Source organism: Corvus moneduloides, chromosome 1 (genome assembly GCF_009650955.1).
Source record: "Corvus moneduloides isolate bCorMon1 chromosome 1, bCorMon1.pri, whole genome shotgun sequence".
Lineage (NCBI taxonomy): Eukaryota > Metazoa > Chordata > Aves > Passeriformes > Corvidae > Corvus > Corvus moneduloides.
In genome coordinates this window covers 132700120-132726776 of record NC_045476.1, presented here as the reverse complement: position 1 = coordinate 132726776, position 26657 = coordinate 132700120, and the positions used below count along the sequence as shown (strand labels likewise).

At 38.4% G+C, this 26657-nt stretch overlaps 1 protein-coding gene across 3 annotated transcripts in view; it reads right to left on the bottom strand.

Annotated features, from left to right (window-relative positions):
* The window catches only part of ZFHX4 (zinc finger homeobox 4), a 149105-nt gene that overhangs the window by 5711 nt on the left and 116737 nt on the right, over nt 1-26657 (bottom strand). For all 3 annotated transcript variants that reach the window (XM_032127887.1, XM_032127903.1, XM_032127897.1), the window contains exons 5-9: nt 19743-19859; nt 13417-13550; nt 13060-13260; nt 10589-10706; nt 4377-9773 (exon numbers count right to left, since the gene is read on the bottom strand). In XM_032127887.1, the coding sequence (XP_031983778.1) occupies nt 4377-9773; nt 10589-10706; nt 13060-13260; nt 13417-13550; nt 19743-19859 (5967 nt within the window). The remainder of the gene's footprint in view (nt 1-4376; nt 9774-10588; nt 10707-13059; nt 13261-13416; nt 13551-19742; nt 19860-26657) is intronic.

Below are 26657 nucleotides of genomic sequence, written 5' to 3'. Positions count from 1 at the left end.
AAAAGTGGGTAATTGCCAGAGTTACTGCACAATAATACTGAAGATGCTATTACTTGCCCCTATGCTTCCAACAGGAAGTACCAGGCAATTGTGTGTGGAGCCTGCTGAAAATATATGAAATGATAAATAGCGTGGATTGAAAAAACTTGAGTGATGCAGTTAGTGTGAACTGCTGCCCCATCTTTGTCATGGTTATTTGGGCTTGCCACCTACTTAGGATTTTTCCGATTTTGTTTTATTCTTAACGTCTTCAACCCTTGTACATTTTGCTGTCTTCAATCTAAGCACACTGATGATGCCCAGAACAAGCAAGATCTATTCAATTTTCCAGATATTCTTTGGAATGTTTTGAAATACACAGAATTCAGTCTAATATCCAGACAGATTGCTTTAGAAAAGTGCAATCCACTTGTTTCACTGGAAGTTAAATGTAGAACTGAGGGTTTCCAAAACTAAATGAAAAAAAACTGATGAAGCTAATGGTCAATTTACAGACATGAGAGATACAGAGTGCAAAATGCACTAATCATGAACAAACATTCTAATCCTGCTAACTCTTTTAAGTGGCTATCAAAGAGGAGAGACTTCTCTTTCACTTGGAGGAATTGGAGGGCTAAAAATATAAAAATGAAACTGCTACCAATGGGCCAAAAGCAAAGAGAGAACAGAATTTAATGCACTAATAATAATGGAAGCCATTGCTGCTGAATCAAATTCCTCTCTTGATAAGATTTCAAAACCCACTAAGTACATACTACCCAGTGATGTGTGCATTCTTGGAAAAAGCTGCTGTGAATCTTCAAGGCAGCACAGGCTTAAGTGATGTGCAAAGAACCTATGGTAATGATGATGACATTAAAAGGTTCATAGAACCAATATTAATAGCTAGAAGCAAGATGAAGCACTAGCTTTCTGCAAGGGATCATAGACAAAAACACAAAGCTAAGAAAAAAAAAGAGAATGTGGATTTTAAGAACAGATGAAAACAGCAGGTGAACTCTTCTATCTACAGTCACCTAGAAAATAAGGAGCTTGAAGAACAAAGATGAGCTGAAACTAAAATTCTGTATGAATTAGAATTCCACCAAATAACTCCTTATTAGGAATTATGCTGAGCAAACACTGCAGTAATTTTCAGACCTTGCTCAGCATTTGATGCCCATAAGATGGTAAAATTACATTATCTAGAAAAATGTATCCCACAGGTGAGAGGATTGTGACATAATCTCAGAACTACACAATAATTCTGACATTAAAACCCACTTGTTTAAGAAAAAAATAACTGAATTTAAAGTTAATAGATCCTTTTATTCAGAAATGAAGCTATCTTATTTCACAAAATCTAATAATATTCACAAATAATAATCTAGTTTAAGCACTATATAAAGAAGATAAAATGAACTGTAGCTTGAATCATTCCATCTTTTGTGAATTAGCATTATTTTCAAGTGTTTCATTTCAAACCTTTTGTAAAAGCAAGTACTGCATTTAAAAAAGCATAGTATTTTCCAAAATTTAGCTGAGTTTTCTGTATTTTGGAAATCCGTAAAAAATTCCGGATGGACGAACATGGAAGTGGAATCCCTTAGAAACTTGTATTAACCAGTGAAACTAATCAGGGTTATTTCTTTGTCTAGCATGAGGAAAGAGAATCACAAAAGAGAATTTTAAGTATGATGTTTACAATTAGGTTTCAACAGTTCCCTGTCTGAGTACACACATTCATTCTTTCAAATTGAGGATCTTACTAACGTTAACATTGTCCCTTGAACAAACATGTAGGACAGAATGGATAGGCTTTGCTACAGGAGAAACAGTTACCAACCCTGTAAGCATCAGTGAAAACAAGTAAATATTTCAATATAAGGGATCCCAGTGAGGCTTTTTCTGAAGTGCATTTTTGGGTTTGGGTCCTAGAGAGAAGAAATTACACACTTGCAGGGGAATTCACAAGAAGCAGACTTGAACTGTAAGATAGTGAGCCGTCAGGGAGCTTCAGCAAATCCTTCATGTAAAGAATGATGCAGAGCAATTGTCCTGCTGGCTGAAAATACACATGCTGCTAGAAGAGCTGTTGCCAAGGAAAAGCTTGCTTGGAAGCTTGCTTCCAAAAAGATACTTCTTAAACGGTTCTTAGCATCAAATATGAATGTGAGCTATCAGACAGAGCAGGGTAGAGAAGAAAATAGAAATGGGTTAATTAGGTGCAGAAAATACTAGTGTTGAGTACATGCTGGAGCACATCTAAGTACATTACTGTTTTTCTATGATGAATGATTAAAATAATCTTTTTTTTTTTTTCTTTCCACTCACTATCACTGCTCCATTATGTATCATTAGGGAATGGAGATTTATGTATGCAAGTATTTTCCAGGCAACAAAAGGGGGATGTAGGGGGTATTTAGCATATGGCAGAAGAGAAAGTTAACAAGATTCTAGTAGCTGGTTTACACAGAGGGCTTTGCCCACAATGGGCTAATTAACCTTAAGAAAATGAAAGATGAAAGAGGGTAAAAATCCATCTCAATTGGCAGTGCACTGTGCATGATATCAACAAAGAGATAGTTGGTGAAAATTAGAAAATCTGAATATGGAATTGTTATGGAACAGTTGGCCTGTAATCATGCCTTTTGTATTATTAACAGGACAATTTACAGACTTTGAGGCTACATTGATACTAGTGAGTTAAAGAGTATCAGTGAACATTTCCCAGAAACTGAGAGTAAACCATCTGTAAAGTTAAACAGTAAGAATGGTTACGGACACTGTTTTGGCCTGGGCCAACTAGCCTCCTCACAAACAACTCCTGAGCACAGCTGAGAGGCTACCATGGGTCCATGATCATTCCCCGGACACACTTTGCATGGGAACTTCCTGGTGTTGAACTAAAAGAATATATTCCCAAATAAATTTCTTTTAGCAGTATAGATAAAGCCTGAGTTTTCTGAAGCCCTTTTTACTTGAAGGTCAACCTAGCCAAAGCTATTCAGCGAAGTTATATAGAGAAACCATATCTATAATTTTAATGAACAACAACCAGCCATTTTAGGACCAGGACACTGTATGCCATTAAGAAGGAAATACAGCAACTTTATATTTCCTTTATATGCAATCTCTGTGCCAATAACTATTTGACAAAAGCCAGAGGGCACACAGCCAGAGACTCCATTGTGGAAGGAAAGCTTCTCTGATCCAATGAAGAGAAAAACAAGATGCTTTGACCACCACTTAGGGAAACAATAACATGATCATCATCAATCAAAGTAGACCTGGGTAGTAGAGAAGACATTGCTACAGTCTCAGTATGTCTAATAACACTGGTGATTAAGCCTCTACTTTATGTGCCAAAGTGTGTTGCTTTCTAAAGCAAAGTTTAGAGATCAACAGCAAGTGGGATTACTGGATAAAATGAGATGAGGGGTCTTAACCAGCTTACTAACTCTTCTCTGCACATATTTGATACGAATATGCAAAGCTAGAAGATGAATGGGAGAGCTTCAGTCTGCAAGGCTGCAGTCACAATGAACCTAGACTGCAAAACTGGAGCCTAGTTCAAGAAATAAATTAGGTTCATTCTTTGAGGACCAAAAAAATCATGCTGCAGAAAACTTGATTCCTTAGCATCAGTGAAACTTATTGCAAGAAGAAGTGCTTTCCAATGTGAGCAAAACCCAGAGTCAAATGAGAGTTAAAACTGTCAGTAAAATGAGTTAAATGTTCTGTTAAAAGTGCAAGCCCAAATGAAGTGGTACATGTCTGCAATGACTTTATAAACTCCTGGAATTTGGATTACAATTGAAACTGCCTTTACAAATCACCTTCAACAAACCCTTTTATATTTTAGCAAGCAATTATTCAGAAATATAACAGAGGGTCCTGGTCAGCATTTTATGTTAAATATTTATTCTGGATTAAACAACAGGTTGGAGTGGTCTAAGGGGTGAACCAATTGCCTGATGAACTGATAATGTGAGAATCTATTTTGTGCTTCATGAGATATTACATTAAATATTTGCATACAAAAATTTCCATACAAAATTCTAACCCATGTTTTGACTAAAAGAGTATCATTCAAAACAAACAAATAAGTGTAACAATTATATATTTCTATTGCTTTTGTTAGAAAAACCTAGTATGGGCTAAAAATATTTCTCTCTCTCTCTTTTTTTTTTTTTGAGAAGTCAGATATATCATCCAGGCTACAGCAACAGTAGAGAAATGTACTGAGTATACCTCACAGGAGTACTTTTTAGCTATCCACGACAGTCTAATAAGCATGATACAAATGCATAATATGCTTTGCCTTAGAAGGGGATGGTGACTGTGCAAGATGATCAAATTAATAAAATGAGAAAATCATCCCCTTATAGACTTACTGTTTGAACTTTGTGGAAATCCAGGTAAGGAGGATGGACCATTCATTCCAGGCAGAAGAACAGGAGGAAGGCCAGGGAGTCCTGGATAAGCTGCTGGCAAACTGATACCATGAAGAGAACTGCTGTCCATCATGCCTGGCTGCTGTACTGTTAATCCTAACACATCAGTAGCCTTCTTTATGCGATCCAATTCTTGCTGTGCCATCAGCTGTCTAACCGTTGTAGGAGCTAAATAATCTTTCTCCCGGTCTAGCTGACTTCCCACAGTTTCTCTCACTTTTGTAATATGTTGTTTGGAAAAGATATGATCTCTTATGGACAAACGTGCAGAATATTTCACGCCACATAGAGAACATTCTGGCTTTGTCCCATCAGGTCCAGTCTGATTTATCATGAATGGTTTCCCTATGTTAATTTTGAATTTCTTTTCTTTAGCCCGGGCATTCTGAAACCAGACCTGAACCACACGTTTGGGCAAACCAATCTCATTCCCTAGCATTTCACATTCCTGCATGGTTGGAGTTCGGTAGTCACTAAAGCAAGCCTTGAGAACTTTAAGCTGAAGGTTACTCATTTGTGTTCGGAAACGTTTGTGGCCTGGCCGATCACTGTTTTTGGATTTAAAGGGATTGCTAGCTCCAAATGGGTTAGGTGAACTTGGATCAGCTATGCTTGAAGTTTCACTGCGATCGGCGTTATCATCAGGGTCATCAGTAATGTAATAACTTTGGTCATGGTCGCCATCTTTTTCACTGAAGTGTATTGAAGGGCTTGTTAGGGAAAAGAGAAATTTATCATCAGTGTTCTCATTTGTAGGTGTAGTTGCTGCTTTTGGTAATGTGTCATTCACGAGCGGTTTTGGTTCTTTGGGGGGTGATGCAGGTTTTGCATCCCCTGAACTGCCAGTTGTGCTTTCCATTTCATTGTTCCCCTCATCCCCTGTTGTGGCATCACTAATTGCTGTATTAATTGATGAAGTCTCATCAAAGTCAGTCTTGTTTTGATCATATCCAGAGTCAGCAGGTGGAGCATTCAAATTTTCTATATCCTCACTAGACTCTGCTTTAAAAGAAGAAGGACTTAAAAGGTTCTTCGGTGACATTTCTGCAGTTTTGCTAACAGGGGTTGATACAGTGGAGGCTAATTCATTTTCACTTGATAATTCAGTTTTTGCTAATGACAGTGATGGGTAATCAAAAAATATGTACTTTTGTGGACTTTCTCCTCCATCTTCATTTGATATCAAAGGACTCGGAGGCAAACTATAACCGGCCTGTTTTCCTTCATTCCAATGTCGGGAGCGGATGTGACTTTCTAAAGCTGATTTTGCTTTAAACAGAGCTCGACAGAAAGGACATCTTTTATGGGACTGGGCTGGACCAACTGCACGAAATTGTCCCTTTCTTTCTCGGGCTCTTGTGTTCTGAAACCAGACTTGCACGACTCTCTTTTTCAGTCCCACTTCACGTGCAATATGATCTAGCATCTTTCTGGTGGGATTGGAATCTAGCAGATACTTTTCATAGAGTATTTCCAGCTGCTCTGGAGTAATTGTAGTTCTTAAACGCTTGTCACGATGTTGATCTTCTCCACTGTTTCCTCCTTCCTTCTCACTACAGTTATTGTCTTCTTTATCATCTAGTTTTCGTTTCAGGGAACCAGAAACTGTAGCAGGGTGTGCTGTATGTGATGAGCCAGTTTGTGGTGGCATCTGAGTAAGAGAACTGTTAAGTAACTGTCCAGTCATCAAAGGATTATTTGGGTCAAATATCATGTAGGGCATATCCATTGGTCTTTCTAAAAACTGGGAGTGAAGAAATTGGTTTTGGGCTGCTAGGAAATGCATGTGCTGGTGCTCTTGCCAAAGTTCTAGAGTTGGAAAGGCAACTGTACACTGATCACACTGATACTGTAATAACTGAGGAGGTAGACTGTTCTGTAGAGAAGTCATTGAAATTGGCAATGGACTGGAAGGAACAGGTGTGTTTTGTGATGCAGAAGGAGGTCTCCCTACAATCTGGGATTGCTTTTGTTGCGGTGGTTGAGAAGCTGAGGGCTGGGGGTCAGAAGATGTTACTGGAGTGGACTGTACTGGTTTGGTGCTTTGGGAAGTTGTATCTGTTTGCTTAGAGGTGGTTTCATTTTGTTTTGGTTTTTCTGTGGACTCCGGTTTAGGAGAAGCCTTCTCAGGTTCTGGTTTGGGTGATGGAATCAAAGGAGTACTAGAACCAGAGCCAGAGCTGGCTGCAGTGACTGTCAGGCTTTTTGACGAGTCATTTTGGCCAGAAACTGTACAGTTCTTATACACTGTTTGATCAGAGGCATCCATAGAGTCTTCAGTTTGGCTTTCATCTTGAGCATCATCATCTTCATCTTTGTAACACTGCTTTTTCTGGTGTGTAATTAAATCAAAGATCCTGGGAAAAACCACACTGCACTTTTTGCACTGATACTGCATGTTACTGGTTCGGATGTAACGCTCATTCGTCAGTTCCCTTTTCTCATTGTCTTTAGTTTCAGCTTGATTCTCGTAACTTTTGCGAGCTTTTTGTCGTGCATTTTGGAACCATACGACAATAACTCGAGTAGGTAGGTTAAGCACAGTTGAAAGCTGTTCAATTTCATCATCCTTTGGATAAGCATTTGTGTCAAAGAAGTCTTGGAGGACACGAAGCTGGTAGTCAGTAAATCGAGTCCTGGATGACCTCTTGCTGAAAGATGCATCAGACTTGTAGGGTTCTACAGCCGAAGGTTGAGGGTCTATTCTGATATCTTCCAATACGGTTATAGGAGGGTTGCTGAAGTTATATGGAGAATCCTTATTTCTCTGTCGTTCTTTAAACAGCGTATTTCGAAACCAGTGCTTGATAACTTTCTGTGAAAGACCAGATTTCTCAGCCATTTCTTGGATCTGCTCTTCACTTGGAGAATTGTTAATATCAAAATAAGCCCGCAGGATTTTTAACTGGTCATCTGTGATCCTTGTACGTGGACGCTTGAATTGAGAGTGCCGCAGGAAATTGGGATCTAATCCCAGCTGCTGCTGGCAAAGCTGGGTAAGATCGGCAGATAAAGTATCCATTGGTGGCAGCTGGAGGGCGAGCTGAGGAGGCAGTGCAGGATGTTGCACTGGCTGCATCATAATTGGAGGGAAAAGTGGGAGATCAAGTGAAACGGGAAGCTGGACTTGAGGTGGGGCTGATGGTGGTGGTGGTGGAGGGGGTGGAGGTGGTGGTGGAGGAGGTGGTGGTGGAGGTGTAGGTGGTGGAGCTTGCAAAGGCGTAGGAGTTGTGTTTTGAATTTTTCCAGCTCCAGCTGAAGAAGGCTGAGAAGGAGTTGGAGGAGGAGGAGGAGGAGGTGGTGGAGGAGGTGGTGGCGGAGGTGGTGGTGTTTCTGGAGAAGATGGAGAAATTGGATAAAGTTTGTCATATGCCTCCCTGTACTGTCGGGCAAATTTTTCTAACGCTCCATATGGAAAAAAATGTCCATGCACATGTTCTTGATGACTCTTCAGAATAAGAATGTTGGAAAAAAGCTTACTGCAGGTTCCACACTCCAGTTTGTCTGTGTTTTCACCATCCCCAGTCTTGCTTTTTTTCTGCACTTTTTGTCTGTTCTCATTGTACTGGATAACTAACTCAAACCCGAAGTTCTCCAACAAAGCCTTGGCTGCATTCCCCCTTGCTCCAGAAGCTATTCTGGGTGGTGGGATGGCTGGTTCTGAGCATTTTGGCTTCTTCATATCTTTGTTTTCTTTTAGTCCTTCATTCTCATTAGTAAATTCTTGCTTTGGCTTCTCGTGTTTTTCAGAAACTTCTTCTGACTCCTTATATGATGGCATATCCTTTATCAGCTGGCAGTCTGTACTTACTAAGGTATTTTGCTCTGCTTTCATCAGCTTACTACTTTGCTGCTGCTGCTTTTGGGACTGAAGTTGGGGTTGGGTGGACTGATACTGCTGTGCCTGTTGCTGCAGTATCTGTAGCTGGGTTTGGCCAACATGGTGCTGAGTTTGTATCTGCTGCTTCAAATCTTCAAGCAGTGATCCTGTCATACCAGCCATTCCAGGCATACCGAAAGTGGCAGAACCAGGCAAACCCAGATCTGGGCTTAAGCTAAATTCTGTCCCAGGTATATAGAATGGAAAAAGGAACTGAGGCTGTTGAAACTGGAGCAGTGCTTCTGGTGTCATTGGAAAGTGAGGCAAAAAAGCTGGATTTAGAAACTGCGGTTGAAAGAACGCAGCTTGTTGTTGCAGTTCATGCTGTAGTTGCATTTGAAGTTGTGCTGGTGACTGGGGTGGGTGATGTGTAGGCTGAGCAGAAATTAATTCAGAAGCTTGCTTTTTATTTAATTCTTTGGCATCTAAGTGTGTTTCTTTGCTGTTAACTGCTGGTAAGCTCATAGATTCTAGCATTCCTTGGCTGGGGCTATTAACATTCCCTGCTACACTATTTCCGCTACTTATATTACCACTTGGTTCTAGTTTTGCAGCCCTTGCCTTTGTCTGATGAAGCACAGATCTCATATGGATTTCCAATGTAGAACTTTGGCTATATGCAACATTGCAAATGCTGCACTTGTAGGGTTTGTTGTCAGTGCTGCTGTTGGTTTCTTGAGGGACAGGACTTGATGCTTCCTGCAAAACCTTTTTGAGTTTATGCAGATGGGACACCGAGTTATAGTGGACCAAGAGAATGTTCTTTTGGGTGAAAGACTCTTTACACACTGTACACTTATATGGGCGAGATGGATCTAGAAATTTTTCCATAGTAAAATTTGGCCCTTTTCTAAAAGGTAAGGTCCGCTTTGGTTCTGAGCTCATATCATCTGGAATAGAGCTACTATCGCTTCCTACAGGACTTGCTTTACCTTCCTGGTCCATCTCATAATCTCTTTCTATTTCCTGTTCTAGTGCATGATCATCTTGTGCCATACTTTCACCTTCTGCCCAGAGTTCACCATTGACAGGTAAAGATGCACACAGCTGCTGAAGCTCAGCTTCATTGAGTTCAGGGTGGCCTGCTTCCAAGTGTTTTTTTAAAGCCTGGAATGTACGGAAACTGCGTTGGCAAAGGCTACACATGGTAGCCGCCCGAATAGCGTGATACTGGGAATGTATCTGAAGCTTCTGCATAGTCTTAAAAGCCAAGCTACAATGGTTACAACGGTACTTATAGACATGGCGGTCAGAAACAGACAGCTGTTGCTTCTTCTGCTGCTCATTTAGCTGGTCTGTCATAGAGTCAGTGGTCTTTGTATCTTTACTGCTGCTCTTATTCCAATCTGGTGTTTCAGTAGATTCCTTAGGTGGCTTCTGTTCCTCAGTCTTAATTTCCATTCCAGGTTTTGATTCATCAATCCCAGGGGTACCTTTCTCATCCACAGGACTTTCACCTAATTAAAGAAAGTGAAGTGTCTTTTACACAAGTAGAAGAGAAAGCACACAGTATTCATTTTAATTTATTTTTTCATCAGAAATCAAGAAAGGCGTCTAGCATGCCATGTTTCGGCTTAGCAAAATATAACAACCTGTCCTTGTCCCAGAAAACAAAGGAGGACAAACAGGAGGTTAAAAAAAGGAAAAAACCCATACACAACTGGCAGTGGCATCTGGCCGAGCAATGGCATATGGCTTTCCTTTGCCAGAAGGTAGGAGTTTATTGGTACAATGGGAGCACCAAACAAGAAATAGAAATAAACAGTAGGAAAGAGGGAAAGAGTAGAAAAATGGGGACAATAGGTAGGACAGATGATTAGAAAGAAGATGATAGTGGTTGGAGAAGAGAGGGAGAGGCATGCTGTGACAAGTAGCAAAGTTTACCAGTGCATAATACAGTGAGTGTCCAGGATCAGAAACCTACTATTAATTAAGGAAATTAAGACAAAATCACTTACCTAAAATTCCACATCAATGGTTAAAGTGTCACTGTTTTTTGGGACTGGGTCTTATTTGCTGGTTAAACGAGGAGGATCTTGCCCTCAAAGTGGCTAGGCACTGCTGTTTGATTTTACCTCCACCAAAAGCAAACAGTCTGGCATACATGTGCATTCTACTAGCTCATCCAAATTCAGACCCTTTGCTACATTTATCTTTTTACGTCTGTGGCTATAAGCAAGCCAGAAAAAGATTCTCTTTACTAAGTAACAAGTAGTTTATTTCTAAATTGCCCATACCTAGCTTTGACATGTCTGGGCTTTTTCTTGCATACCTGGATATTTCCCAGATCCCTCAGCTGTAATGGTTGCAGGTGTGTCACGTTCAGATTTCTCTGAAGCAGCTGCTGGCAAGAGCATACTATTGGGCATCATGACATCTGGTACAGGAACCTTTGAAAACCAAGAATATGGTATTATTACAGAAAAAGTCCCACTATTTAGTACTACACAACAGTATAAAATTATAATTCAAAAGATCTACCATATCTGGATGACTGTCAGTACTAAATCAGGATCCTGATTCAGTCCTTGATAATGGTTTCTGAAAAATCACAATCCAGAGCATAATGTGTCCCTTGGTGGAGAATCAACTCAAAATAAGCCACAATAAGGGGATGCTACAAAACTATATGCACTCAATATTCCATTGGTCTCAATATCACCACAAAGAAGGTTTCGGTGACTTTGCCAGGGTCATCAGATTTATCAGGGAAATTTTCCTAGGATATCCTCCAAAGACAAAGATCATGTTGAGATATGGTGACCAGTCAGTCCTTCACTGTGGGCATTCCCACTTTTCTTCACCTGTATTTTTTTTTTACACAAATGCTGGACATTCCATGAACATTGAAAGAAAATTGTGTTTATTCCAATATAGAAGTAACAACGTATTTCCATTTAAAATTAGATTTTTTCTTTTTCTTGCCTTCAGTTTCTTATGTGTCTTCTTCAGATTGCTTTACCTGTTGTGTTACACTTTCAAATTTAGACAGAAGTCTTTGAAAGATGTACTCTTAGTCTGGTAGGACTTGGTTTAGCTGAGTTGACATGAATATTTGTTCAAAATGTCATGTTTATATTTTGCTTTGATCCTTAAAACATATTCATATCAGAAATATAGGACTGTTCTATTAAGTCTCAGCAAGTTAAAGTTCAAGTTCCTGCACTGCCAGATTCTGTCTAAAGGACCTTGGGTAAATCAGTACACACTGTGCTGCAACTCCTCTTCTCTAACAGAAGCATAGGACTTTCTTCATGCAGAGGTACAAAGATTATGCACAGAAGAGATTTCTGAGTTGTAAATAAGTAATGGAAGCTACATTCCTTATCAGCTAGGAGTAGAAATAGCTTTTGTTCCTCTAACACTGGATACATAAGAATTACATATATATATACACACACACAAATTGCCTCTTGGAAAAAATATTCTAAACATTTAAAAAAACCCCTGGATTTAGTATATTTGTGATTTAAACATGGCATTAACAGCACCCTCTCATAGGACTAATGACTTTGAGTTTACTTGGGAGGGAAGGACTTTTAAAAAAAATTATGTAGAGAACTGTAAATGTCCCAGAGAAGAAAAATTTGCTATAAATACTATTTATTTTGTTGTCAGAGGGTTCAATTATGGACAGGGCATATTAGTGTTAGTAACGATGACAATTTCAATTATGCAGATTATGTTTTACAGTCTTTTTCTCTGGGAAACATTGGGGCTTTTTCCCCTCTCAGAAACATTGGGACAACTCCCCAGCACCCGATGAAGAAAGATTTCAAAATTGCTTCATTATTAGCATAGAGGGAATCATGAAGAACTTGAGAAGAAAGCTAATGCTGCTCAAAATGGAGGGGGAGATTTTCCATATTTTTCCATTTTTCTAAAAGGGTCTGTGAAAGTTAAATTTCTACTGCATTTTCCTTTCAGTGGGCCAAAATTACATGGTCTGTCAGAGCTAATTAGTAGAAAACCAAGGAAAAGAAAAGAAGACCCCCAAGTGTGTATTTGCTCATCAGCTCTAAGCACAAAGAACTCTAGACTTTCAGTCAACAGCTCTCAATTCTTTCTAATATTTTTGCCACTTGGTAGGTCTATAACCACAACCATATAAATGAAGGAGTCTTTTATGGATACAGAAATAAGTACACAAGGAGTTGGATCACTGAGATTTCCAAGTACATTTCCATCTAAGAAGGCACGGCAACCAGAGTCAGTGTGTCTCAGGAGGTCTGTTTGGTAACTGAATTTGTGCTCTAATAACAAATACATACTAGGCCTGATTGTGGTTTTACTGACATTGTTTTGACTGGATATTTGAACTGCTACTTCACAGCGAATTTCATGTAATGCAATGCACAGTTGAGGTATACACAGGAATCCTTCTACATTTGGGAACGACATTCTTCAGGGAGTTCCTATTATTTTACAAATGGAAGTCACAATACTTCTGAGACCTGGATATTATTAGACCAAACTTTCAAAGTCATGCACTTAGAGACATGGACTGGCTTGACCTTTCCAAGGTTAATGTCAATGAGGAATTAGAGGCTTTTTGCATCTGTGAAATCCACCTTCAGCCCTTTTCCCAAGGGATAGCAGTCACTGGATGAGCTGACAAGAGAACCTAAGAGTCCTGACCCACTCCCCTCCTCAGGCTACCTGAATACTACGTCACAACAAATACATTGCACACAGGCCCAAGTATGTTTGTGTAGCATGTGCAGCAGTATTTGGAGCACTTACTGTCATGAGCAGTTTCTCCACACAGTCAGGGGACACACTGTGCAGATGGGTCAAATGAAGCTGGAGATGCATTTTGTTGCTGAGGACATCTTGGCAGAGGGGGCAGCAGATAACAGGTTGCATTGAATGCTGTGACAGGACATGCATCTGGATACGATTTGGGTCCCTACCATTGTAGTTACAGTAAGGACATTGATAGAACTGGAAAAAAATCAAGTTAAGATGCAGGCTATTAGTCAATGTGCTTTTTATAACTTGCTGATATAGCTATTTTAACAGCATATCATCTCTGTTTCATTCTTGTGTTATTTGAAAAAGAGTTCTAGAATGCAATTAAATTGTTACATTTCCTTTTACCTGCTCATGACAAAATTTGTTGTCCTCTGGAGGCTTTGATTTTTTAGCTGCACCATCCTCTTCTTTTGCCAGAAGAAGCTGTTGTGCCCCTACCACAGTGTTCACTTTTGGCTCCTTCTCTGGTGTGACTATTCCTGTTTTGAAAACATAATTTTTAAAGAACATATTTTAAACTTTAAAATATCCTGGTTTAAAAGAGGCTCTGACTTCAAAGGTCTGTATTGTCTTTGAGGGTCTTTTTTTTGTTTGCTTGCTTGTTTTTTAAACTCTGAGGAAAAATAAAGTTGAATAAAACAACTCTGGTACGCACAAAGGTGAAAATACGCTTTTATCCTTGATACTCTATAAATACATTTCAAAATGGACTCTTCTCTACTGTTTAGATAACCCTAGGTTGCCTTTAAAGATTAATCAATAATGTTCTTTCTCTAGCAGCTCAGTATGAATTTGTTTATTACATTAAAACAAATCAGCTTTTGCTTAAAAAGCCTGTTTTCCAAAATAATTAATTTGCTGCTGTTTAATTACCCTCTCTCTTTTCTAAACTGTCTGAGCAATATAATTATTGTGCTGTTTTGATAACTCCTGCCTGGTTACTATTCTGAAGCTAAATATAGCGAGGCTTTAAAAGAAATACTGTGGAGAATAGGATTTCAGAGCTAACTTAATATTAATTATATACAAAGATCAGTCATTTGGGATTGCTTTAGATGTTTACACTGTGAATTTTTATAGTCTGGCATTTGTGATCAAAACCAGAATATAATTGTTTTCTATAGATAGTTGTACTATTAAGTATTAAATACTATATTTAATATTATGCCTGAGCTAGCTGTGTAATGTGGCCCAGTCTTGCACACATCAAAGAAAAGAGTGCAATTCTAATTTCCCAGTCCATCAGAAAATTCTTTCCAGCGTCAATTTGCCAGATAATCTCTTCTGCTAGGCTGGATATTACAAGAGCATTGGGTAGGCATGTCACATACATCTCACGACAAACACAAAACCTCATTTACCAACCATTCCAATCTCATCATAGTGCGGCATCATCTGACCTTTTTTCTGCTGTTTATTATGAGTATTTCTAATTTTAACTTTCAATTTTCACCATCTTCCAGTCAATTTGCAACTAAATTATTTCCAGGGTGAGGACACTATCACTGGACACTGGGTGCAAATACATCTTGAAATGCAATGAAGCTAAACCATTGATTGCTATCAGACCCAACGTAAATATATAGTCCAGGGGTAATCTGATTGTATGCTGTGCATGAAGATTTATCTTGATTTTTTTCAATCCACATAAGGTTCATATAAATGAACAAATTGCACCTCATTGCACAATAACCTAGGATTAATTTAAAAATAAGGTCATGGACATTTTGGCAACAAAGTAAACATGAACAAAGAAAACACAAAATCAAGAACTTTTTATTATTGTTATTATTTTCATATAGACTTTGTGCAGTGATCTTATAAAGACAACATTAAAGAGAAGCAAAATAAGAGAACAGTTTTCAAGGTAAATATCAAATCCTCCTGGTAAAATAATAACCAGTTGAAAACGGAATCATACAGGGACATTTTCTGAAGGGCACTTTTTTAAAAAAAACCCATAAAACATATTTTATGACTTATACATTAATGGTGCCTTCCCCACACACTGATTTTCATACCTAAGTTGTTAATTATTTCTTTGTGGTGTAATTTAGGCCAGTGATTTTTGCATGTTCTAGCTCAAATTAAAGCTTATTCATGGTGTATTTCCCTATTCAATATTACCAATTCATCATAATTGATTTATCACCTGAACAAGTCCCTTTCTGGAGCCCCCTGAATTTTTGCACTCTCAGGAACAGATCCTGGAGGCCTCTTTTAGACTGCTCAGTCACTGCTGGGCCAACAAACCAAAGGACTCCCTATGCTTAAAGGTAAAATCTAAGTGATGAAATCACATAAGGCACCATTTTATTACTCACTTTGCTTTATGACTATTAATAGAGTACTCCCTGGCCTATCTATATTTACATATTATTCAAGTATTTCAACTGTGAGAATTATGGGAAGTAAAACAGTGACATATGATATTAAGAGAGAAAGGTTATTTCTTGGGTTTTAGAAAGGCAGATTCAAATTATTAACCTCTTTTCATTTCCAACTGTCAAAAACTTCTCTACTGTTTCTTACCTTATTAATATGTCACTTTTAAAATATCCTTTTTAAAGACAAATGGACCAGAATCTCAGCTGATGTAAACGGACACTGCTATACTGGAAGCTGAATTTAAAACACAAAATGAAAAAATTCCACCTTCTCTTCCCCTCATCACACTAGATTGTTCTCAACTGGTTGTTACAGAAATTATGAACCAAATTCTCCTTCAAAATTTTGTGGAAATGCATCTAACTGTGTTTTGGCAGTGATATTTAACTGCTAGTGAAATTTATCTTGAAGTGCACTCTGTGTGCGCCTGGGCACACACAAGGTTAATATTACACATCATCTTCCACCACAGGATGGAATAACTTAATTACTTCAAAGGGCCTATAACACTCATGAAACACATAGTTCTTGTTTCTATAAAAACAAGGGAGGTTTTTTGGTTAAATTTCTTTTGTGGTTAATATAATAAAACCATAGAGTTATAAAACACTGTGCTGGGGTCAATAAATGCATAACAAAGCACAGCTTTTTACAATGTTTACTACGATATTTATATAAACTGTCAAAGTTTACAGAGGCTTTGTTGTTTTTGTTGTCGTTTGGCTCTGGATTCATTCAACCCCAAACACTGTTACTTCTTATATGACTGAAGTTGCATCTGGCCAATAGTAATGTAACTGAGTCTGGAACTTCTGGTGAGCTTTAAAGAATAGAAAAAGGGTGGCTGATTTTGCCCTCTGGCACTGGGGAGTCACTTGCCCCTGCGCATGGTGAAGATCAGAGTCCCCGAGCCACAGTGAACATGCCAAAAGCAGCGTTCAGCTTTTTATGCAATGATCCAGCTACTACAGCTCAGTCCCTTGTCTCGCTATACCAATGCTCTGCTTTCCACGTTGAATTTGCTGTTTTAGGGAGCTTTTGTAGAAAAGCTGTAAACACCTCTGGTCTTATAGAAAGGGTATCAAAGGAGAAGGGAGAGAGAAAATGTTACAGTCTTGAGCATGCTGTGTGGCACTCTTTTCATAGCTAGATGTTCCACTGCCATGCCATTCTTACCAGGCAGTTGTAGGAAAAGACTAAATCCAGTGGTTATTCATGTTTTAAATACTCACTTTTTATTCTTGAGACACATTATTTGTAGGTTTGGCGCTTTTTTGCAATTGTGAAACACAACTGCAATTCTTTTTATAATATAAAATACGCAGCTTATTTTAGATGAATAATGTAATTTCAATACATTTAGCTCAAAAAATAAGTTTAATTATAAATAAGTGCCATGAAATAGACTAGTCAATGATTGCCTGTCAGTAGCAGAATTTATTATTTAACTTGTGTAGGATTACTAATATAAAAATGACACAATTCACTGCAATTCAGATGTCATCACCTTCATAATATATTTTGAAGCCCCAAAAGAAAAATAAAATGTTTGTGCTTATTGACTAATAAGAAGGAGAAAGTTAATACAGTACATCTACTAGTGAGAAAAAAATCCAGGGAAAGCCATGATAAAACCACTATTTTCTTATTTAAGTATCTTTGTATTTGATAAAGATTGCATAATTTAAGACTTCTGACACATCAGATGATGTTATTCAGACTCAAAATAATTCTAAAATTATAATTACTGGTAGAGTATTCTTTCTAATTAGAGTAGAATGAAAGGATAATTTTCATTGCAATAATGAAGGTTAATTTCCATCCTTCCTCATGTTTACTACCTTATTAAAAAGTGCTCCCCTTAGCCATGGCAGAGACATATTACATTTTCAATGCAAATGTATTAATCTGGATAAATTCCATATTAATTCTTGCACTGCATAGAGCTGTAATTTGGGTTATAATTAATCTAAAGTGGCACTAGATTTAAATGACAATATAAATGAAGCATTAGTAGGCTTTTCTATTCTGAATGAATATTCAACAAATATAACTTGCATATTGCCAAGTCTCATTTTGAAAGCTCTACTCCTTGAGATAAGGTAAGCAACGCAGCACAACAGCTTACACAAACACACTGTTACTAAATACATGTTAATCCTTTCTTGTCTAATAGATTCTGTGCTAAAGAAGGGTCACACCACTTTCCTGTCTAACTTGTTAGTATTGTGATTAATTTATTGGTTTTCCTGAGATTTCTTTGGCAAGACTTGCAACATTCAACTCAGGAGAAAGCCCAAATTAACATTCAATTACACATAAGCAGTTATGCAGTCATTAGAAATACTTGTCAGATGAGTGGAAATTAAGATGATGGTTGGAATGTTACATATGCAGAATTAATTTAGATTAGAAAAATAAAAGTTTCTAAAATATTCAGGATTTTACAGTACAAACTATTTTCTGCAAAGCACAAAGGCAATCATGTATTTCAGCCCTTGTTTTTATATGAATCTTACTGCGAAGTTATTTGTGTAATTGCTGGCACGGGAATGCAGAACAATTATGCTGTTTTTTTGTAGTGCACCCAGTAGGCATCTGGATATAGGTTTGTCCTAATTAAACTTGGCCCTTATGAGTGGCTAATCCTGGTGGAATTTTGAGAATTCCCCTTCAGTATTTTTTTTCTAGATTCCATTTTTTTCCTTTTTTTTTTTTTTTCTGGATCTTTAATACCATATTCTTTCCAAAAAAACTATAAATGGACCAACTTAAGAAAAAGAGAGGGCTTATAAATTCCCTGAAGTGGTTCACACTGTCCCCTAGGCAAAGTGTATGGTAGGAAATGCAGGCTGCAAGTGGCTGTCACCCCTCTCCTAGGGAGTGTCCAGGCCAGTCCCTGAGGAGACCACAAACTAGGACCTGTGTCAGCCTGGGAGCATGGCTTTACTGCACTGCAGACAATTTTGACCAAGTCAGAGAGCCAGCCAAGGGGAATATATATTTTAAACCACAACACAGCTTCTTGCTCAACATCATCCTTGTCATCATCAGCCTTCCCTCAGTCTCTTGATCTCAAAAAATAAAGCGACTGAAGAGCAGTTGAGGTTGTAAACTGTGATGGGTACTGACCTTAGCCCATCAACAAGCAAACTTAAAGGAAGCTTTAATCTTTAAGTCAGTCTTCTGAATTGAATTCTGAAATAGAAAGGGCCATCTATAATTTTTTTTGGAAATAAATTCAAAAATGTTTAATATGTAAAGAGCAAATTGCAGTACGGGCAAATTTGGGTGTAAAGAAACTCAGATGTAAAATGGTATTTTCTCTACAAGTATACGTCTTTATGGATAATACAACCTCCTTTGTATGCTGCTGTCATCAGCATACAAGGAAAAGATATATGACTACCTGAAACTAATAGGCTTCAACCTGTTTCAGCACTTCTTCTGCTTCAGTGAATCCAACATAATGTAACTAGGTATAGCGTGCGGCAAAAGTAGCCAATGTAATATTCATTGTGACCATAGATTTCCATCTCATACATAAAAAGCATGGGTGAAGTCACATATTTGCCAAATCAAACACAGAAAAAGCCTTGGGTATCTACACCAGATGCTGGCCCTGGGTTTGTTTGTGCACAAGTAAATGTCATGACATAGAGGTTTTGTTTTCAAAGACAGTAGCTTTCATTACTGGGCTTTGTCTATTCCAGGAGATCAAAATTACCCAACACATAATCCGTTTTCAATGATATTTCCTCTTTCTTAGGCTGAATCATCTGTAAACTTTTTCACTGGATTTTGTGTATTTTTTTGCAAATGCCTCAAATAAATGCCCAGGAAGAGGCCAGATTCTTGGGAGTAACTAATCTGTGAGCAAGAGCAAAAAATAATAACAAAAAACTCCACATTCTCTGGGTTAAAAGGGGGGCAAAACCTGATTGAAGAAAAAATTCAAGTGGTACCTAATCCTATGCTTATGAAAAATTAATATGCCATCAGAGGAATCACAAGTACAGCTAAGATTAATGAAAGGCGCTTAAAAAATTACAAGCACACAAACTGATTTGATTAAAAAATAATCTCACTGGTCGTCCTGTAATATTCTTCAACTTATCCGCATCTATCCTGTCAGATGGTTATGATTAAAAATAGGTCAATGGGAGGCTACTGATAGAAATCACATGCAAAATGTACATGCAATGAATAGTAGTGGGACAGTTTAAAATGAAAGGGCATTTCATAAGTTAAAAAAGGGGGAAAACAAAATTCTAGCATCTTACCAGAGTCTTTATTAGATTTTTTGCCTTCACTATTGTCTCTCTCACTTGAGTCTTTATCATCAGCCACAGCCACTGATGTACTTTTAGCAGACCCCTCTGTGTCTTCAGCTTGTTCTTCTGTGGACAAACACAGAAAAGATCTCAGGAAAGGAACTCAGCGACCAGTTAACAGCAGTTAAAAATATGTCCTGTAATAAGAACAGCACTAACGGAGGGTGGCAAAACAGGGGGAAGAAGGGTTGGGGGGAAGAAAAGGGAAAGAACAGTGCTTTAAAGAGGCTGGACATTAACTCTAAATAATTTGCAGTATTTCAAAACCTGACTGTGTCTTTACAAGAGTACCTGTTTCCCCCCAGTGTGACAGATTTAAAGTCTGTCATTTCATATTCTTTGGCTAGAAATGATTTGTGTTAAAATACATGCACATGCATGCACACACAGGCATATACACACACCCCCCACAGGCTGGAACAAAAGCAAGCACATGTAAAAATGCATCTTGGAGCCAAAAAAAAAAAAAAGGGAGAACTCAAATATAAATCCTATTAGTGCAGCAGTATCCCGCTAATTGCAGTAAGTAAGTATTAGGTATTAGGTACTGTATTAAATATAAACCTCTGGCTTTGCGGGAGAAGTTTCAAATTTTGTCTCCAGGGGGAGCCATTCAGGATAAATGATGCAACTTGGTATACGGCTTCTGAGGAAGCAGCATTACCCACACCTCACTTACGTGTTCACACCAGCTAGATTACATGGAAATCTTCACAGTAACTCAAGCCCATTTAATTATTCGGTAAATCTTAGCTATGCTGCTACTGGTGGATTAATCTGTTTATGCAGTTAGCTTCTATGCTGGGGCTGTGTAGCACTAATCCGTGAAAGGCCCACTGTTCCTTTTCATCCTGTGATCATTTGTCTCTCACTGTGCTGATGTCACATTTTAATGAATTTTTAGCAATCTGAGTAATGCCAGATAACCAGACTTGCAACTCCCTACAGCACAGCATGCTGTTTTCATTGCAGCACACACACACACACACAAAAATAAGAATCATATTTTCCTGTTCAGGTAGGAATTATATAAATTAGGAGGTGAAGGTAAAATGGGATTCAAAGCACCAGGCCGCTCAATTTCATAAAATCTTTAATGACCATATAAATTAACCCTGGAAAGGCAAAAGGTCACAGACACACATTTGCATACACTCTTCTATTCACTTTTGATAAGCAGAGCTTTTATGCAGGGAACATGATACAATTAACCCTTCAGGAACCATACAAAATGCAGCTACCGACATTTTAAGTGTCAAGCATTAACTGAAAATTACACACTGCATAAAATTTTCATTGTAAATGCTATAGTGATTGAAAGGGGAAATAGTGGCCCTCTTCGCACCCCATGTTTTATTAATAACATTCTGACAGCCGAATGAAATATCCTCTGTCATATGTAGCAGCTGAGCACAAAAAAATTGCTGCCTATTGCCTTACTGCCAGCCATACACTGAAACCCTATGCCTAGGCAAACAGCCCTCAGATCGATGTGGCAAACCTATCTGATTCTCAACTCTCTGCAAAACCTTTTGTAAATCGGAAGAGAAAAACACAGCTGCAATTTTGGAAACCGACCTTCCCCCATATCCCCTCAAAAAAATCCTGACCGCAGATCAATGTGTTTTGCATTGACATGGAAATACAATAGGTTAGGACTAAGCATGTGTGTCCACTTTTTGGAACAATGCAGGGAGAAAGATGGCCCCTTCTTTTAAAAATAATTGCATATTAAAAAAAAAATTTCCATGCGAATGGAAAGCCCCCTCATGCTGTGTGAGCGCTCTCCTCCCTGCAGTCCCCCGCCTCCTCCCACGCTGATAGCTAATCAAACATGGTAGGTATCCCTGCTGCAGCTGGAAGAGGGGCTGTGTTTGTCAGGGTGGCGGGGAGCACGGCGCGGGATGCTGCGCGCCTGTGATCATGCCTGGCTCGGGCTGTGTTGATGCTGAGCGCGCACACATGAGGCTCGTATCCAGTGTCAGGCCCCGTGGCCTCACGGAGCCGATGGCAATCCCTTTTCGACTCATCCTTGGGAACAGACGCATTGCTTCTTTTACTAGATTTACTGGCCCAATCCCCCTGGGCTGGAAAATGAAGTGTCAAAGTGCTACTGAGTGTCCTTATCTTGAGGGGACATAAAATTGTAAGGGCTATCGTGGCACACATTAATAAAACATTGTGTGTGTGTCAGGCAAAGAGAAAGAAAATTATGAAGGTACTAAAAGAAAAGCTACAGTATCATCTGGGTCTCATCAGACAATTTTTGCAGGGTGCTCTCCTGTTTTTCTGGTATGTGTTTTAAGTGTGAGAGAAATTCCCAGACATGTTCTCCTATACATCATCGTGGTGTCTGACCTCAGCCTGACCCTGGCAACAGTTTGAGAAATCTGAATGTGAACAAAGACTCTGTGTCAGCAGCAGGGAGAGATTGCGGGATAGACTTTCCCCATCAACTTAATCGCAAACAGCAGTTCTGAGGCCATAACTTTACAGGGCTGCACCAAGCCACAAACACATAACCTTTAGAGGTGAAACTGCCCCTCACTCCCCACCCCCCCTTCTGTGATTTTTCTCAGTCTTGTGGTGCTCCCTTTGATGTAGCAAGGCAATTAGCTGTAATGTTCAAGTACTGCAGACCTGTTTTATGGATTGGAAGGTGAGAGCTGTTTATTACAGGTAGGCTCCTGGGGGCCATAAAGGCTTTGCAAATTTTTAATCATGCAAAAAACTAATCAAAATGTAACTTATACACACCATAAAAATTAATATCATTATTATGCATGGTATAAATTGCCTGCCTTGGCTTTCAATGGCACTCCCTTCTAGAAAATACATTTGGCATTCATTTCAGAAATATGTATGGCATTCACTTCAGAAGTAAATTTCATAGACAGAAATGATAATACAACTTCTCCTATTTTCCTTCAAAATTACGGAAAGGTTGTCTGAGACTCGCACTGTCACCACATATATTAAAAGGACAAGATGGAAATACAACAGCTCTAACTTAAAAGCAGTTAGCAAATTACAAAAAAAATCCTGAAGACCGTTTGTCAGAACAGATATTGAGGATATGTAACTAAGTGTGATATCAAAGACATTACATACCTATGCCAGAATGCAACAAATATCTTTTTTTGGTAACATTTTTGTTCTTACTACATATGCCAACCAACAAGAATACCATGCAAAAACAAAAACTGGATGGCCCCTGCTTAAAGACAAATTATGAATTATTATGTATCACCAAAACACAGTAGGATTGTGCTACAGATTCCAAAGTAAGTCTGAATACTCTGTTTTAAATTTACAAGTATCCTGCCCATACACATTTACAAATGTTAGCTTTGAAAATGAATAGAACACCCGATTCAAATGCACTTTAATGGCTTTAATAACACTTACTATTGCAATATGATATTTTATTCACACCTGGTTTTATTTTGTCCAAATGTTGAAAATTTCTTTTGATGTTGGATGTCTTGAATTTAGCCATTATCAACCTTTTGCCTCACAACTGACTTAGAATTAAACACAAAAATGAGGTTAGCAACATTCTGCATTAAAACTGTGAAATAAAGAAAAATGAAAAATTTATGTCTCAGAGGTAACATTAATCAGTTGATACTGTATATTCCATATTTTATGTCATATATTTTAGTATTTTAATCTACACAGAGGTCTAATTCTGTACTGATTTTATGAAGTAAGACCCTTGTGATTTTCCTCAGTCCAATGAAGTCAAGACACGTGAAGATTTCAATTGCAAAACCCAGGCCTCAGACAAAGCTGAATAGCAGGTATCAGCAACGAAATTAGATAAATATTCATAAATACATTAGAAAAGCCTGACTTATGGAGGTGTGATGTAAGGAACAGATACATACACCATAAACAAAGGAGGGTATAGAGAAAAATACAATTTAAAAAAATTAAGTAGTTATTAGTGAAACAAGACATGGACAAGTTGAAACAATCTTCTCACCTTTAATTCAAAGGCACTGTGATAATCACAGGGGCAATCACCTTTCCCTGTGTTTTATCAGAGAAGTTTCCCTACTGATGAGCAGCACTGAGAATCTGTTTTCTAGTCTGTTTAAAAAACCATATTATTTTCAAGGGTTGATTTTGGTTCGTTTGGGGTTTTTTACATCACCGATATCTCAATTAACAGCCAGTAGTTCCTGTTTTGGTCCTGGATTACTTTGTTGTTGTTGTTGTTGGTATCCCTTTTGCCCTCTCCAAATTGCAAGTAATTTCCTAAATAAGGATGATCTACTGGTTGTGGGTGAGTAATTGTGGTTATGAGAGAGAAAACAAGATTAAGCAAGTGTTTGTGGCTGAGGGCCGGATGGATGGGGAACAAATAAATCAATTGACTAAAGTAGTGAGCAAATAAATATGAAATGAGAGAAAGATTTTTAAAAAATAATTATGTTTTTTTACTGAATATGTTCAATAAATAGCTGAATCTAAGGTACCCGGAAGTGTTCATAACAGGTGTATCCCAGGTTCAACCAGCAGAGTGAACTGCTTATTAACTGTCCCATGAGAAGGGAACCACCAGTAAAGGATAACAGTAGGGTGTGGATTGGAGGGATGGAAAGACAACAGATAATGTAGGGAAAGGAGAAACAAAGGAAAAGGAAAACAAAAACTATGCAAAAGAAGTAAAAGTTAAATAAAAGCTGGGCTTGTGGGTTGACTTCTGTATTATCCTAGTTATACTACTTTGTTGATGAACTTTCCCCAACTTCTGCATTGTCATTTATTCACCCAAATACTCCAGGAAGTATTTGTTCTATATTCTGGCTGGCCTTGCAGTGCATGACTGAGGAATAGGATGCCTCACTCATTCAGGATCTTGACTGCATCCTCTAGTGGTCATATTTCATCTTCAAACAGGATTTCTAATTTCTCCTTTAGGGACTCGGGGTGAATAACAGCACCAACCTGTTAATAACTGTTTCTAATCGCTGTGTTATATTCAAAAGTAGAACTCTTAGAAGGCTGAACTTCCCACAAACAAGCCTATAATTAAGTGACGATGATGATCATATTGACCAGAAAGTGCTAACTGGCAGTTACTACCAAATGGTATAATTTTGTTTTGTGGTGCATCATTTGAATTTTTATGGCAGTCTAATGCTTCTCATTGAAATGTATCACCGGGCCAGAGGAGGCCGACTGCAAAGCTGGCTGGACAGTGTGCCATGGTGGCTCCTTCCCAAAGAGTGTCACAAATCACATCCATTTTATCCACCCATTTCCACCCAGCAGCCTGTATTCCCCACTTGCCACACTCAGCCTCACCCCCCTGGCTGCTGGAAAGTGGCAGCTCTTATCTACCCTACTTGGTTTTGCTTCTTAGCTTCTGAAGGCAGAAAACATCCATTGTCACCAGCTAATCTGCCCAGCACTTTATTATTTCCTGATCTATTTTTTTTCTACTTTTTTTTTTTTTTAAACTGCAGTCTACTTCCAGCTGCTGGAAAAGGAATGTTCTCCCCAGAAGTTTGGAGGGGTGGGGTGTCCTTTCCAGTCCGGCTGCTGTGCAAGCTTTCCCTCCCTCTCATTGCTGGCTGAGATTGCTTTCTAGTCTCCCTCCCGTAGTCTCAGAGCAAATCAGGAAAAGAAGCATGTTTTACTCTGATAATGGCGCAAATGTGGAAAAGAATTGTTGGTAAACTGAGCTGATCCATACTGATTTATAAGAAAATAGGAAAAATTGTGGTTTGTATTTTTGTTGTTTTATTTCTACATTAATATTTTATCAAGTATTTTGCAAGAAGCAAAAGAAGCATATGCTGACAAAACCATTAACAGAGAATGTCAGCTATTCAAAATGAAACTCAGAAATGCTTTCCAGATGTGATTGGAGATGTACAGTTAATCATTTATTATGCAGAAAGGGATACTTTTCTTACTTGGCCATCTCTAGAAAGGCATTGAAGCGTGAAACTATATTGAGAATAGTCTAACTTTTCCAACTGATCGTTACTTTTCTTTTGGCTGCCATTATGGTTCATAGAAAATGCTGTTTCCCCCATTAGCATAAAGCATGAAGAGCACTACCATTGTCTGACTTGAAGACTAATACATTTCCATCAAGGTTATGTAGAAAAGAAAATTAAACCTCACTGTTAATTCTTATTCAACGTGCTGGATATACCCTGCCTAATTTCAGGCATTGCTCTAAGTTCATTCTCCATGGAGAGAGAGACACAAGGGCACAACTCTGACTTTTCATAGATGAATTGTTAATTCCTCCCTGATTGCAGAGGGATTTTAAAATGAAGTTTAGTGTTTGGAATGCAGACTTTTCACCTGGGCAGTGCTGTTAAACACTGGAAGTTAGCTGGGTGAACCTACGCCTGACCTAAAGCTCAGAAAGTCAAGGAGGGTTTCCTCATGACCTTCACCAGTGTCCTTCCTGGATGTTCATTTCAAGCCAGTGGCGGGAAAAAAAGCAAAATACTGCATCTTCACAGTATAATTCACTTTACTTTTTCTGTTTTGCTGTTCAATCTGTGTGTTCAATGTCCCTTCACATAGAAACACTTCTACTGTCCCTAATTTCTTGCATTTTTTCCTACGAGCTGAGTTTCCATTATAACATGCAAGTGGTGAGACTGATTCTCCCATTCTGTTTTCAGAAAAATCCTTCAGAGTTTATTTACAAAGAAACTATGATGTTAATTAAGAATTCACTTAAAATGTCATTTAAATGATGTATTTTATTAGTGACTCAGTTTGGGGGTTTCTCTCTGATATACACTGTAAAATCCCTTTTATTTACCTTCCAGACTTTCTCTGAATTACTCACCTCTTTTTGGCTCGCTAACAGTACATCTCTGAAAT